Source organism: Saccopteryx leptura, chromosome 2 (genome assembly GCF_036850995.1).
Source record: "Saccopteryx leptura isolate mSacLep1 chromosome 2, mSacLep1_pri_phased_curated, whole genome shotgun sequence".
In the NCBI taxonomy this organism is placed as follows: Eukaryota; Metazoa; Chordata; class Mammalia; order Chiroptera; family Emballonuridae; genus Saccopteryx; species Saccopteryx leptura.
This window is the reverse complement of record NC_089504.1, coordinates 328847416-328862305: the sequence shown is the minus strand read 5'-3', so window position 1 is coordinate 328862305 and position 14890 is coordinate 328847416. Positions and strand designations below refer to the sequence as shown.

At 44.0% G+C, this 14890-nt stretch overlaps 1 protein-coding gene across 1 annotated transcript in view; it reads left to right on the top strand.

The window, feature by feature from the left end:
* LOC136392267 (uncharacterized) overlaps window positions 1-14890 on the top strand; it is a 44709-nt gene that overhangs the window by 20680 nt on the left and 9139 nt on the right. The window contains exons 6-14 of the mRNA XM_066364337.1: window positions 1888-2003; window positions 4353-4490; window positions 4734-4861; window positions 5251-5355; window positions 10364-10404; window positions 11504-11528; window positions 11608-11741; window positions 11851-11912; window positions 13523-13655. Of these exons, the coding sequence (XP_066220434.1) occupies window positions 1888-2003; window positions 4353-4490; window positions 4734-4861; window positions 5251-5355; window positions 10364-10404; window positions 11504-11528; window positions 11608-11741; window positions 11851-11912; window positions 13523-13655 (882 nt within the window). The remainder of the gene's footprint in view (window positions 1-1887; window positions 2004-4352; window positions 4491-4733; window positions 4862-5250; window positions 5356-10363; window positions 10405-11503; window positions 11529-11607; window positions 11742-11850; window positions 11913-13522; window positions 13656-14890) is intronic.

Sequence of the window (14890 nt, the reverse complement as noted above, 5' to 3'; positions counted from 1 at the left end):
TTTAGAAACAATCCTACATAGGTGATACATCCTTCCTATTTCATCACTTAAAGTGTCCCATAATGCTAAGTTTGACCACTTGGTGAAGGTGGTATCCCCCAGATCACTCTATTGTAAAGTTACTTTTTCCCTTGTAAATGTGGGCTGATACGTTGAGATCAGTGAAGATTCTACTTTTAACTTATTACCCAACTGTGCATCAATAATAATCTTGTCTGTATCAGTTATTACATTGATTGCAAAGTGATACTTTTCCTATTATTCCTTCTTTATTTAGTAGCTATAATTACTCTATAAATAGCTCCCCTTATTTTTTAAATTTTAATTGATTTTAGAGAAAGATAAAAAGAAAGAGAGAAAGAGAAAGTGAAATGTCGAGTTGTTATTCCACTTGTTTATGCTTTCATTGGTTGACTCCTGACCCGGCATTGAACCTGCATCTGCAGCCTTGGCATATTGGGATGACGCTCTAAGCAACTGAGCTATCTGGCCAGGACTCCACTCATTTTTTTTTTTTTTTTTGAGAACCAATTTTTTGTGTGTGTGTGTGTATTTTTCTGAAGTGAGAAGTGGGGAGGCAGAGAGACAGACGCCAGCATGTGTCTGACCAGGATCCACCCAGCAAGCCCACCAGGGGGCAATGCTCTGCCCATCTGGGGCATTGCTCCTTTTCAACTGGAGCCATTCTAAAGCCTGAGATGGAGGTCTTGGAGCCATCCTCCAAGACCAACTTTGCTTCAATGGAGCCTTGGTTGCAGGAGGGGAAGAGAGAGAGAGAGAGAGAAAGAGAGAGAGAGAGAGAGAGAGAGAGAGAGAGAGGAGAGAAGGAAGGGTAGAGAAGGAGATGGGCGCTTCTCCTGTGTCCCCTGGCTGGGAACTGATCCTGGGACTTCCACACCACAGGCTGACTCTACCACTGAGGCAACCAGCCAGAGCCTTTTCTGAGTATCATTTTATTTATATTTTTTGTATTTTTCTAATGTTAGAAGCACAGAGGCAGCCAGACAGACTCCTGCATGCACCCGACCGGGATCCACCTGGCATGCCCACCAGGGGGTGATACTCTGCCCATCTGGGGCATTGCTCTGTGGTGGCTGGAGCCATTCTAACATCTAAGGCTGAGGCCACGGAGCTGGCCTCAGTGCCCGGGCCAATCTTGCTTCAATGGAGCACTGGCTTCGGGAGGGGAAGAGAGAGAAAGAGAAAGAGAGGAAGGAGAGGGGGAAGGGTGGAGAAGCAGACGGGTGCTTCTGGTGTATGTCCTGACTGGGAATTGAACCCAGGACTTTCACATGCGAGCCGATGCTCCACCACTGAGCCAACAGACCAGGGCTTGAGTATCATTTTAACTTATGGGCTCTGCTTTAAATTACTATGTTATACCTTATTAACATAATTCTTTTGAATCTTCAAATATTATTATTTACAAATGTTTTTTATGCCCAGAGTAATTTCTAATATGTTTATCACTCACAATTAGGGATTGAGAAATTGACTCCACAAGTTGGGAACTTATTCAGGGCCTTTTTAAGAGTCTTTTCCCTTTTTGTGTACACTCTACCCTAAGTGAGACTTTTGGGTTGTGAGGATATACTTCTGAATTAAAGTATAGATCTGTGTCACCCAATTCTAATCCCTCTCCCCTTCATGCTAGGCATTCCATACCCACTGCCATTCTTCCCCTGCTGTTGGGCACTTCGGGCCTCCTCTCTCTTTATGTACAATATTCAAGGGTAGCATATGGACAGCGGATCCCTACCAACCTGTTCAGGTGATGTGGCCCAGCAACTCTTTTCTCCACAGCCCTGTGGTAGCCTTGAGCTACCTCTTCCACCTACTCAAGTAACTCCTGTGCACTAACTGAATTCTCTGTGTTTCCATTTGTAGGATCTTACCCAGACGTTTGTCCTGCTGCCTCTGCCAATTGAAAAATGATATTGAGGCTGTCAGCAAGACAATTAAACTGCACTGTGAAACTGCATGTGAGGGATTCACATTTTGTGGTGAGTCCGAATTGCCTGATGATAAAATTTTAATTTTATTATGTCTTAATATTTTTATTTTTAATGGATGATAAATTTTAAACAAATAATGTAATTGCACTTTATTCATTCATTTAGAGTTCAACACCCTACATTATACTCCCCTGCTAAAAGTCAGGTTAAGACACATGAGAAAGGAATGGAAGGGGAAGGGAAGTAACATTAACGGTCACATACTGTGCGTTGTGCTCTCTGCTTGGTGCTTTACTTCCAAATGAGAACCTGTTCATTAGTGATTTACAGTTTGTAAACAGGTCTGTATGCATTAGGTTTCATTCCCCTTTGCCTTATAGGACAGGTATAGATAAATTTTTAATTGGCTTGTTTTTGCAATTTTTTTTTGTGGGACAGAGAGACAGAGACATTGAGAGGGACAGATAGGGACAGACAAACAGGAAAGGAGATGAGAAGCATCAGTTCTTCATTGTGGCACCTTTGTTTATTGATTGCTTTCTCATATGTGCCTTGACTGGGGGTGACAATTGGGCCAGTGAACTCTTGCTCAAGCCAGTGTCTTAGTCTTCCAACCAGTGACCTTTGGACCCAAGCCAGTAATTATGGGGTCCTCAGCACCCCAGGTCAATGCTCTATCCACTGTGCCACTGCCTGGTCAGGCTGTTTATGCAATTTTATAAAGAGAGTACAAATTGCACTATTTCATGAACATTTTATTTGGAACCTGAGAGTTTCTGGTTTGATCAGAAGAACTGCTCTCCAGCTCTTCTAATGGATGGAGGCTCTTGTGTTCTTAAACTGTCCTGCTCCAAGCCTGCTCTGAAGCTCAAGTTTTTCTATCCACCAAACACTCAGGTGCTTTGAACTATTTTTGTACACATTAGGTTTATTTGAACCCATTTGATCAGTTCCAAAATGTATCCTCCTGCCCCGATAGCTTGAATATGGGTCTCTGTCAGTGATCTGGGCCACATCATAAATAATAACACTTTGCTACTTATATAAACACAGTGTCATTTATTTTTCAAAGCAATTTTTTGACCAAATAGATGAGTCCTTTTTACTCAAAAAAGGGCAGAACAGGCATTTTCATCTCCTTTTACAGCTGAGCAAAAATAGCATCTAAAAGTGTTAATTGCTGTCCCCTAGTGACCAGGTCTCCTGCTTCCAGTTTGGGGTTCTCTGAAGCACGTGCTTCCTTTTTTAGTACTCCAACCTCCTTTTCTGACCTTGTCACCACCAGCAGCATACTTTTAATTCTTTCTTAAAAGAAACCCTGCTGCACAAACGCACACTTGACCTTCATGTGGTCAGAAGCTTTGGATGGTTCCCCAAGTATAACTGAAAATATAAGACATGACATAACCTACATCCTAGATGCCTGCTGAAATTCTTCTTTCTTTTTTTTCCAAGTGAGAGGACATAAGATACACAGACAAACTCCCTCATGCACCGACTGGGATCTGCCTGGCAACCCTGTCTGAGGCCGATTCTCTGCCCATGCTCACAACCAAGCTATTTTTTCACCTATGGGGAGGCTCCACAGAGCCATCCTCAGTTCCCGGTGTTGCCGTGTTGAACCCAATCCAGCCATGGCTGCTGGATGGAAAGAGAGAGAGCTGAGGGAGGGGCAGAAATGGAGAATCAGATGGTTGATTCTCCTGTGTACCCTGACCAGGAATTGAACCTGGGACATCCACAGGCTGGGGTACATGCTCTACCACTGACCCAACCAGCCAGGGCTGATGCCTGCCTAAGTTTAATCAGAGCTAGTGTGGGCATAGTGGTTTTTCCTGTATAGAGCCTTCTGCTGTGGGTGTCAGGATATGTGGCAGCAGAAACCAAGCTGAGGAGTGGGTGGTAGGTTGGGAATGGCAGGTCCAGATGAGGACATGTTGGCGCTGGGTGTTCATCATGGTCACCTGTGATGGTAGCAGGAACACGAGTACACTGACACGATGCAGAGAGGAAGCCTCATGCTCCCTCCGCATCTGAGGACAGGATGAGGCACATGAATGTGAGGAGTCACGTGGATCTGCAGAGTCTCCCTGAGAGGTGTCTTCCAGCCTTGGCTTTTCCTCAGTACTGGGCAGGTGTCCCTTGGGGACCAGAAGAATAATTCTAAATATACCTACTATAATCATGCTATGTAGCCACTTTTGAAAAAGATGCCTTTTCTGCTTCTGTTACATTGCCAAGCATAAGTTTAAGTAGGGTTTTTTTTTTTCTCCTCTGTAAACAGCACTGAGATATCTGCCAATTCCTAATTGATCTGGGTCGAATGCAGGCTGTGGACTGACAAAAGCTGTCCCATGAGTGTTTCCTTATCAAAAGTGGTCTCTTCTTTTTTGACAGATGAAGAACTGTCCACAGCAAAGGCAGCGTTATTAGATGCAGTAAGAAGCCATAGAGAAAGCACCAGCACTGAGCTGACTATTGAACCGGAGAAGACGTCCCCAAAAACACTTGGCAACATACTGTCAAACTTTGGGAGTGAGTAGCTTGATTTTAATGACACAACTGATGTTCTTAGAGCACTAAGTTACATGCTGCCTTATTTCATGAAGGGAAATATAGAAGATAGAGAATCAACATTATTAAATTCTCTTTTTCAAATGTACAAGGTGGAGATATGCCCAATTCGTGGTAAACGCAATAGAGGGAGCCCTTCTCTAAATCTGAATTTTACAATTCAAGTTACAAAAATAATTGAGGAAACTCTGATTTCTGGAATAGGACTCCTGAAGAAGCTTCTCAAGCAGGAGGAACAAGTCGAGGTTCCCAAAGAAGAGTGGGAGACGGGCCAACTGGTTAATGCGAATACAAATGCCCAGGATGAAGAGGAAGAGCAGGAGTCAAGTGAGGTGAGGACAGCTCCCAAAACACAGGACCTGGACTTTAGTCAGAGTGGGACAGGCCATGAAAGCAGCGGCAGAGGACCAGGGGTGCCTAGTCTGTGTCTTGTGTTGCCATATGACTTTGGCGAAGACAGTGATCTCCCACTCTGCTCATTTAGAGACTGGTGCCACTGTCCCTAGGGTAGATGAGAAGGGGACCTAACACACAGGATAAATTGTACAAGAAAATCCTACTGCTAAGGTTACATAACACGGTACATTGTGTGCATTCTTTAAGAACCTGAAAGAGTGGTATTTTAGAGTAATAGTTAGCTATTCTTTTGAATAGACTCAATAATAGTTTTTATTTTTTCTATCTGGTTTCTTTAAAAAGTTGTTCTTTTATTTTTTTTTAGATGAAAACAGAACTTCCATCCTACCTGTTGAACAAAAAACTCATCGTGGTCATACCTATTTCAGTGGCAGCAATGATGTTCATTTTGCTTTTGTGTCTCATCTTGGTAAGACATCAGTTAATTCAGGTTTCCAAAATACATTCTGTCTTTAGAACAGATTCAGAACCCACAAACAGAAAATGAAAGCCACTTTCCCACCTACTCCTACTTGATATTTCTCTTTAGTCACAAACACTGAGATATGTTTTGTTCTTTTATTACAAACTGTATTCCAGGAACTTTTAAAGGATGCTTCCTCTCAGAGATGTATTAAATTTGACATCAAGAAAACAAGCCACCAGACTATGTTGAGAAGGTTAATAGGCCAGAGTTGGCATGATAGCAAAATTCCTGCAGCTCAAAATGAACATGTTCATTTCATCTACTGTACTCTAAAATGACTTTTTCTGATTTCTTCTCTTGTTGGCTGCAGTGAGGAGAGATACAGAATCTCCATCCTCATGGTGCCGTGCCACCCTGGCTTAAAGGACACGGCTAATCAAAGTGTCTTCTTGTCAGTTCCTTACATTGACTTACCAGCTTTCTTCTCCAGTGTGTAAGGTGCAAATAGTTCAGTTAGAACACCACAACCTAAATCCTGCATCAATCAGGCTTCTCTAAAGCACGTCATAGTTACAGTCACCTGTTCCTGGAGATGGTTTGTGTCCCTTTTGTTCAATTTTGTAATGGTTTATTTTTCAGCATGTCAGAGCTACCATTCAAACAGTGATTAATAAGCTGACAATCCTGACTCTACCCTACTAATTTGCCTTGTTTACCTTTTCAATGGTCATGGCAGCCCCTCTTTCCAGCTAAGGAAGCCCCTCCCCATAGCTAGCCACCACGCCTATTCCTACCTTTGTTTGTGCCTCTGGCCATCTAAAATTCCCTTATCTCTCTCTGCCTGTGGAAATGCTATGTATGTCTCAAAAGCCAGCTCAAGTTCATCCTTCCTCATAAAGCCTTCCCTGAGTACTGCAGCCCCACTAGTCCCGGTCCTTCTGTCAGATTTGTTACCATTTTGGGGGCCGGGGAGGGGGTAGAGGGATGGGAGCAGTAGTAAGTCATACCACTCTCCTGGCAATTTAAAAATACGGTAATTAATTTTTTAAAAGGTGAATCCCCAAGTAAGAAATTCCAAGGTAATAAATACCAAGGTCAGTACATCCTGGGGCAGAGCAGAAATGTATAGAGACCAAATGACTTCCTGGTCTATCAGACTCGAGTAAAACCTGACTGTATGTATTAACTGCTTAAGATAAACAGGTCTATCTGCAGAGGGTTGATCAGCAGTAAGAACAGAGAAAAGGTGAAAAAGAGACCAACCTGAGCATTGCCCATCGTAGCGGTGGCTTAGGATAGAGATCGCAGATGTAGAGTCGGACTATGGCTGTCGGGGAGAAAGATGGATCCTGATAACTCAGTATTTTCCATCCACACTGGATTCAGCTGATTCCTGCTCTCCTTCTGTTTTCACCAAGTAGGCGTCAGATTGTGCTTTACTGTGCCCCAGTGGCCTCTCTGTACACAATGTATTTTTCTAATGTGTGGACTAAGAAGCTGTCTGTGGAGCAGATGTAATTCTGTTGTAATTTGGCATTCTGGATTTTAATCAATCGTGTGGTGTCAGCAAGGCGAAACTTCACCAGTGGGAAGAAGTGAGTTCTCTCTTGGTGAAGAGAGTTTGATTTCTGAGCCTAAGACACTGGGGACAAGCCTGGGCTCAGCTTGCCAAGGCCTCTGGGAAGAAGGCCTTTGTCCAGACAGTAGCAAGTATGTCTCTTAGTGGCATACAGTTTTTTTTTGTTTTTTTGTTTTTTTTTCCTTTTCATTTTTCTGAAGCTGGAAACAGGGAGAGACAGTCAGACAGACTCCCGCATGCGCCCGACCGGGATCCACCTGGCACGCCCACCAGGGGCGACGCTCTGCCCACCAGGGGGCGATGCTCTGCCCATCCTGGGCGTCGCCATTCTGCGACCAGAGCCACTCTAGCGCCTGGGGCAGAGGCCAAGGAGCCATCCCCAGCGCCTGGGCCATCCTTGCTCCAATGGAGCCTTGGCTGCGGAGGGGAAGAGAGAGACAGAGAGGAAAGCGCGGCGGAGGGGTGGAGAAGCAAATGGGCGCTTCTCCTGTGTGCCCTGGCCGGGAATCGAACCCAGGTTCTCCGCACGCTAGGCCGACGCTCTACCGCTGAGCCAACCGGCCAGGGCCAGTTTTTTGTTTTATTGGAATTCCCATAATCTTTTCTATTGCCTTTAATTTCTATGTACTCTATTTCCCCATGTATAAGATGCACCCCTTTTCAAAAAACTTGGGGTCTAAACACTGGTTGCCTACTATACAGTGGTTGTAGATTATTTTACTTGCATTTCCTGCTTTTTTGCTTGTGTTTTTATGCTCATTGTTGAAGACAGTGATTTGTCATCAGACACAGATGAGGACAAGCTAATGGATGGGAGTTTTGACAGTGATGAGGAGTTGTATGAATTTTATGATGAATAATACTTGAGTTCAGAGGCTCCATTGGAGCAAAGATGGCCCGGTCGCTGGGCATGGCTCTGTGGCCTCTGCCTCAGGCGCTAGAGTGGCTCTGGTCGCAATATGGCGACGCCCAGGATGGGCAGAGCATCGCCCCCTGGGGGGCAGAGCACCGCCCCTGGTGGGCGTGCCGGGTGGATCCCGGTCGGGTGCATGCGGGAGTCTGTCTGACTGTCTCTCCCTGTTTCCAGCTTCAGAAAAATGAAAAAAAACAAAAAAACAAACTTGAGTTCAATAACTTTATGTAATACAGTTTATTTTTCAAAATTCAGCCCCCAATATTTAGGTGCATCTTATACAAGGGGGCATGTTATACATTGGGAAATACAGTAGTTAAAATTTGCATTTGTGTTTATTTATGGGGTTTTATTACCAGGGGAGCCGTGGGCAGCGGCAGCTCATCCTCAGTTAACCCCCTGAACCTGTCTCCAAGGCCCCCTTTTCTCTTTCTTCCTGAATTCATAATAAATTCTTTCATTACTTGCAAAAAAAATAAGGAAAAAAAAGAAATGTCACCTTTTAATATTCTAATCAATAAAAGAAAATGCAGAAGTCATGCAAGAGCAACCAAATTGCTTGAGGAAGGAATAACAGCACATCTGTATTTCTCACCTTAAACAAATGTATTTACATAAATGTAGAAAAAAAGAACTTATAAAATAGTAGAAAAAATAGAAGTAACATTTTTATAATCTGGTGGTAGTGAAGAGCTTTCTGAGCTCACTACCACAGGCAGAACCATTTGACAGATTGGGACACCTTGTCTGTGACACAATTAACAAGCTTAGCACTGGTTTATGCCAAGTATAGGATGCAGAGTTTTCCATATATTGTCTGATTCAATCCCCACAATCACCTGAGGACGATATGACCTCCTTCCTCCATAGATGAAAGACATCAACCTAAGGTCCCAGTGGCAAAACCGAAAGTAGAACCCAGTGTGGTATGACTGCAAAGCCTGTGCTTCTTACTCCAGTGTTCTGTCTCCTTAAGCCAAAAACACTGAGGAATATTTGAAACATTTAAATTCATGAAGTCATTGAAAGGATCAAGATATTTAATATTAAAAGGAAAAACATAATCCAGGGGAGAAGAGGGCAAGGACTGTGAAGAATAGGGTGTGTATTGTTCATGTGTCACCATATCTGCCAGTCCTCTTATGGCTTATGTGCTGTGGGTTTTCTTAGTGAGGCCTTTGTTACCTCCTGGTATGAAAGTACTGATATTTTCTTCTAGTCCTTTTCCTAACATTTCTTGTTATGTATAATTTTTAGGTTTTTACAAAAAATTATTTTTCTTAGTAATTTTTTAAAATCTGTCAATTATTTTCCCTACATGAAGATCCAAGTGTTGTAAAATCATTTATTGACTGGCTTATTCTTTGTTCACTGACCTAAAATATTACCTTTATCTGAGTCTAATCTGCTGAGCCAGTTATCTTTTCTGTACCAGTAGCAGTGTCACTAGGAGATTCCAGTTTTTTTATAACACATTTTGGTACCTGGCAGGGTAAGCTTCTGCTTTTTATATATTTATTTTATTATTAAATCTAATGCAGTGACATTGATAAATCAGGGGGGAGGATGGGGCGAAGGAGGAGATAGAGGGGGTGGGGGAAGGGAGGGGCACAAAGAAAACCAGATAGGTGACAGAAGACAATTTGACTTTGGGTGAGGGGTATGCAGCTCCTGCTTTCTGATCTTACTTTTTCATACACTTCATAGCTATTCTTGGATTATTTTCTCTGCCAAATGTCAGCTAGATAGTTTCTGTAAAACAAACTGTGTAGAAATTTAAATAGGATTGCATGCATTTGTAGGTTAATTAGAGAATTGACACATTACAACATTCCAGGAATGCTGTATCTCATGTAGTGAGATAGAAGAGTTTTAAAGTTTCCATCACATGGACCTTAGACATTTCCTTTGAAGTTTATTCCTTGGTACTTTATGCATTTTTATTGATATTGTAAATGGGTTCTTTCTTTCATTTTCTAATTAGTTATTTGTGATATATAGGAAAGCTATTGATTTTTCCATGTTGAGTTCTTGATTTTGGATTTAGCCATCTTAATTAATTATCATGTTACTTGAGATAAAATTTTAGTCAATGCTCTTGGGCTTAATAGGTTGTGCATCATCTCATAATTAAATATCTTTTGTCTCTTTCAAATAGTTCAATTATTTTTCTTATTACATTGATTTGGACTCTAACAATGATGAATAGTAACAGTAGTCAGGTGTCCCACCCTTGTACTTGACCTTAAAGCTGCTGTGTTGATTTCTGGTAGGTATATATTTTTTTCTCCTGAGTCTTTTTTTATTAGGGATTATCTGCTGAATGTTACCTAAAACAGCCAATAAACTGCATTGCCAGCTGCAAGCAGGACCCTACATTAGGGACTGTGGAAGAGTCCAAGGACTATTAAACAGAATTACTGTCCTCAAAAAGTTATCTCATTAGAAAGGGAAACAATAAAGATTCAGACAGGGGTTGTTGTGATGAATAATCATGATGTTGTTTTCTTCCAAAACAGATCTGTCACAGATTCACAAAAGGGAGAGAAGGAAGCTCAAGGTAATGCAGGTCTGACAGTTTTTAATGTAGAATTTTAAAACTAGAGGAGCTTCCCTCTCTTGTATGTAGCCTGAGGTGAAAACTGAAAATAGTTCAGTATTCACTTGACCCAGAAACCCCCACAAAGTCATGCGAATCAAATCTTCCTCTTCACTTTAAGAACACTCGTGAAACTGCTCAGGCTATCAAGGATATTCATGTCTGAAAAGCCACCAAGTATCTGAAGGATGTCACTTTACAGAAGCAATGTGTGCTATTCTGTCTATAATGGTGGAGGTGGAAGGTGTGCTCAGGTCAAACAGTATGTCTGGACACAGGATGGGAGTCCAAACAGAGTGATGAATTCTTGCTGCACGTGTTTAAAATGCCGAGAGTAATGCTGAATAGGGGTTAGATATAGACACTGGTCTAAAACAAAATTATTATGCACTGTGATTTTGTCCTATTCTGTTTGTATTCAAAAAAACACTTTGGAAAAAAAAGTACTTAGTGCTGGTTATGAGATTTAAACTGAGGTCACAACTCACTCACTCATCAGTGACAGCCTACAGTAGGAAAGTCAGCAAGCTCGAGAACTTTGCTAAGTTGACTCAGGCATTTAATTGGCGTGCTTTAAGTTACCGGATAAAGCAGCTAGGAAAATAAAAGCACCTTCTCCCACACCGCCACCAAACAAATGCTGCATGGGAGACTACGTCTGAGGGGGCCGAGGTAACATGGTTCTGGAGAGTAGACGCTTCTGCCCAGTGTGGCTGTGCGTTTCTGTTCACTGCACGAAGGCACCTGGCCAAGAGCCAGTGAAGTGGAGGCAGTGGCTCCTCCTTAGACCCCCTCCCGAGGCACATGCAGGGTCTCCCCAGAGACCTTGCAGGGCCATTTTAAACAGGCACAGAGAACTTCTGGGAGCCCAGCATGCAAGGAATCATTTTCAAGGTCCCAGGTCTGGAGCATTTTTCTCATGACTATGTACCCAGTACACATTTAGTCCTACTTAGACCAGAGTTGTGCATTGTGAGAGACATGAAAAATGGCACAAATCACTAATTGTTGGTATATGTTTTCCCCCGAGGGGCTTTTTGCCAATTATGGGACATAACAGAAGCTCTCCAGAAAGTGAAATGGAGGTAACTTTGAGGAGGGTAAAGTATTGAGGTGGTCAAAGGAGGGAAAATGCAGAATTCAGATTTCCCTGTCTGTTTCTAGGCAGGCAGTGTCTGGAGCAGGCGGCCACTGGGGCTTAAAAATGTTTATAGACCACTGACCACCATTTGGAAAAAAAATATGGCCCAGAGGCTCCATGATGAGTCATCTGATGAGGATGAGTCTCCGGACAAAATGTAAGTGATTGCGAACAAATTAGAATTCTTGTCTAAGGTGAGGAAATAATGAATGGTTTAACTGTTCCTTGCACAAGTTAAAGGCTTCACCTTATTCTTCTTCCCCCAGAGATGAAGGTGAACTCACAGAAGTGAGGATTGAAGGATCAGAATCAGCTGCTGAGGACACAGGTGAAGAAAGGGAGTCATAACATCACCTCCTCCTCGGGCTATCTGAAAATAGTATTGAAAGAATGTGCTCAGCATTGCTGACAAAATATATATTTTCCTCTTTTGAAATGTCTAAGTTTATAGCCGATGCTAGCCACGAGGTTAGTTAGACATTAAAACATAACTAGTTAAGCCCTGGCTGGGTAGCTCAGTTGGTTACTGCAGTGTTTTTCAACTGGTGGGCTGTGGACTGGCAGTTTTCTGGCAGACCCACACCACTCTACAGACCTCTGGTTGAGAACCACTGAGTTCGAGTGCTCATGACACTCCAAAGTTGCAGGCTTGATTCCTGGTCAGCACACATAAAAGAACCAACCTATGACTGCATGAATAAGTGGAAAAGCAAATGATCTTTCTCTCTCACTCCCTCTGTGGGGAAAACAGCTGTGTTAGGCTTACTGGCTGGTTTACTGGCTGCAAGCACTTTGCCTGATTAGCGTATGAGCATGCGGCAGCGCCGTGTGTGTGTGTGTGTGTGTGTGTGTGTGTGTGTGTGTGTGTGTGTGTGTGGTCTGTGTGTGTGTGTGTGTGTGTGTGTGTGTGTGTGTGTCCTGTGTGAGGCCACGGGTGGTGTCCCTCTGGGGCGAGTCTCCCAGATCGCTCTCCCGCGTATGAGCATGCGGCAGCGGTGTGTGTGTGTGTGTGTGTGTGTGTGTGTGTGTGTGTGTGTGTGTGTGTGTGTTCGTTCTGTGTGAGGCCACGGGTGGCGTCCCTCTGGGGCGAGTCTCCCAGATCGCTCTCCTGCCAGTGAGTTGTGGTTTTCCTGCTCCATTGCCCTTCACTGAGAAAAGCAGGTTCTCCTTTATTAGCTCTTTTCCTTTTTTATTTGCTCGCCTGTCTTTGCGAGCCTCCAATAAACGGGTATGGCCCGACGCTTTTCGACTCTGCAGTTCCTCTACCATCTGTCTGCATTCGTTAAGAACCTACCTGGCCTCAACCACCAGCTCTACACTCTCTCTAAAATCAATACATTATATACAAATAAGCAGGCACCATAGGCTAGAAAAGCAGAACTGAAGCTGGAACCCAGGGTAGCCAGTGCTTCCTTAGTAGCTGTGTGGTCACACAAGGGTGAGAGCAGCTTCTGTCCTTGTTTCCCCAATCCAGCCCATCCCTGGGAACTGGAAAACACATCACCCTCAAGGGGTGGAGGTTATTAAGCCAAATAACAATTTGTCTGGTGCTCCCTCCCCTGGCTCACCGAGTACCAGTTATGTACAACATACCTGACCTCCTGTCCACGGAGCATCATGCAGTTCCGGTCCCTGGCATCAGGTCTTTGGGACTGGCAGAATATTTGGATCCCCGACCCGACCTTCACGTGAGGTGGGCCTGTCTTTTCCCCCAAGTGTTAAGCTCATGCACAAATATGTGTCCTGTCTCGGTGTAGCGGGTTCTCCTCCCTTACAAGCTAGTGGAAAATTCACATTGGGTTTTTGGGTTTTCTTTCTTAATTTAGAAAACTCCCAACTGCTGGACAGCTAGCAGGGAGGTGCCGGAGAGACGGGGTAAAGAAGAATGTGTGAGCGCAGTAATTGCACAAGACTTCTCTCCTCGGGCCCTGATTTCAGGAAAGACATGGCTGAGCCACTTCTCCATCCCTTGTCCTGCCGCAGCCTCTCCTGACCCCGCTGAGGGTCGGGTGTGTGCTGCTCGGCGCCCTCCCGCTCAGCTGGCACCCAACCCCCACGTGACAATGCACAGGTTCCTCCGCTCCTTCTGCAAGGAGCCACGTTGCTAGATCATGTAGTAAGTCAGTGACTTAAATGCCTGAGAGAGTAAAAGAAACTCTGAATGAAACAAGCTTCAATAATTGACCTAAATGACCACAAAGGAATGCTGATGGTTTAGCAATCTGAGATGGAGAACGGTGCCAGCCATGCAGGGGACAATGGCACACAGTCCTCCAGTGGGTCAGCGGGACTGGGAAACAGCCCAGTGTGTTTGTGGTGGGAGAAAGCAGGGGAGATGCAGAATTCATATTATTTTGTCTGTTTCCTAGGAGGGCAGTTTCTGGAGCAGGCAGCTGCTTTGGCTTACAAAAACATGCAAATAGTGTTGACTTTCTAGCCAAAAAATTACAAAACTAAGTGTGTATGCATATATTGTTTAAATCTTTGTTCACATTCCATTCTTTTGACTGAAATGTATTCAATCTGTCCTTATATTCTCCATTTGTGAAAGGCATCACTGTCTAGTCACACAGGCCAAATTTCCTTCACCATGCCCTACCCTCTAGTTAGAATGTTACTCTGTTACTTGCAGATGAAAGTATCTTAATTATCCTTTAAAATTTAGCCAAAGTTTCTACTCTGAGGAAACTTGCAGATTATTTTGTTCACTTTTTTTATTTAATTTTTTTTTTTTTTTTTGTATTTTTCTGAAGCTGGAAACAGAGAGAGACAGTCAGACAGACTCCCACATGTGCCCGACAGGGATCCACCCGGCACGCCCACCAGGGGCGACGCTCTGCCCACCAGGGGGCGATGCTCTGCCCCTCCGTGGGGTCACTCTGTCCTGACCAGAGCCCCTCTAGCGCCTGGGGCAGAGGCCAAGGAGCCATCCCCAGTGCCCGGGCCATCTTTTCTCCAATGGAGCCTCGCTGCAGGAGGGAAGAGAGAGACAGAGAGAAAGGAGAGGGGGAGGGGTGGAGAAGCAGGTGGGCGCTTCTCCTGTGTGCCCTGGCCAGGAATCGAACCCGGGACTTCTGCACGCCAGGCCGACGCTCCACCACTGAGCCAACCGGCCAGGGCCTGTTCACTTTTTTTTATTGTTGTTGTTTTTGTTTGTTTTTTTTACAGAGACAGAGAGTCAGAGAGAGGGATAGATAGGGACAGACAGACAGGAACGGAGAGAGATGAGAAGCATCAATCATAAGTTTTTTGTTGCGATACCTTAGTTGTTCATTGATTGCTTTCTCATATGTGCCTTGACCACCG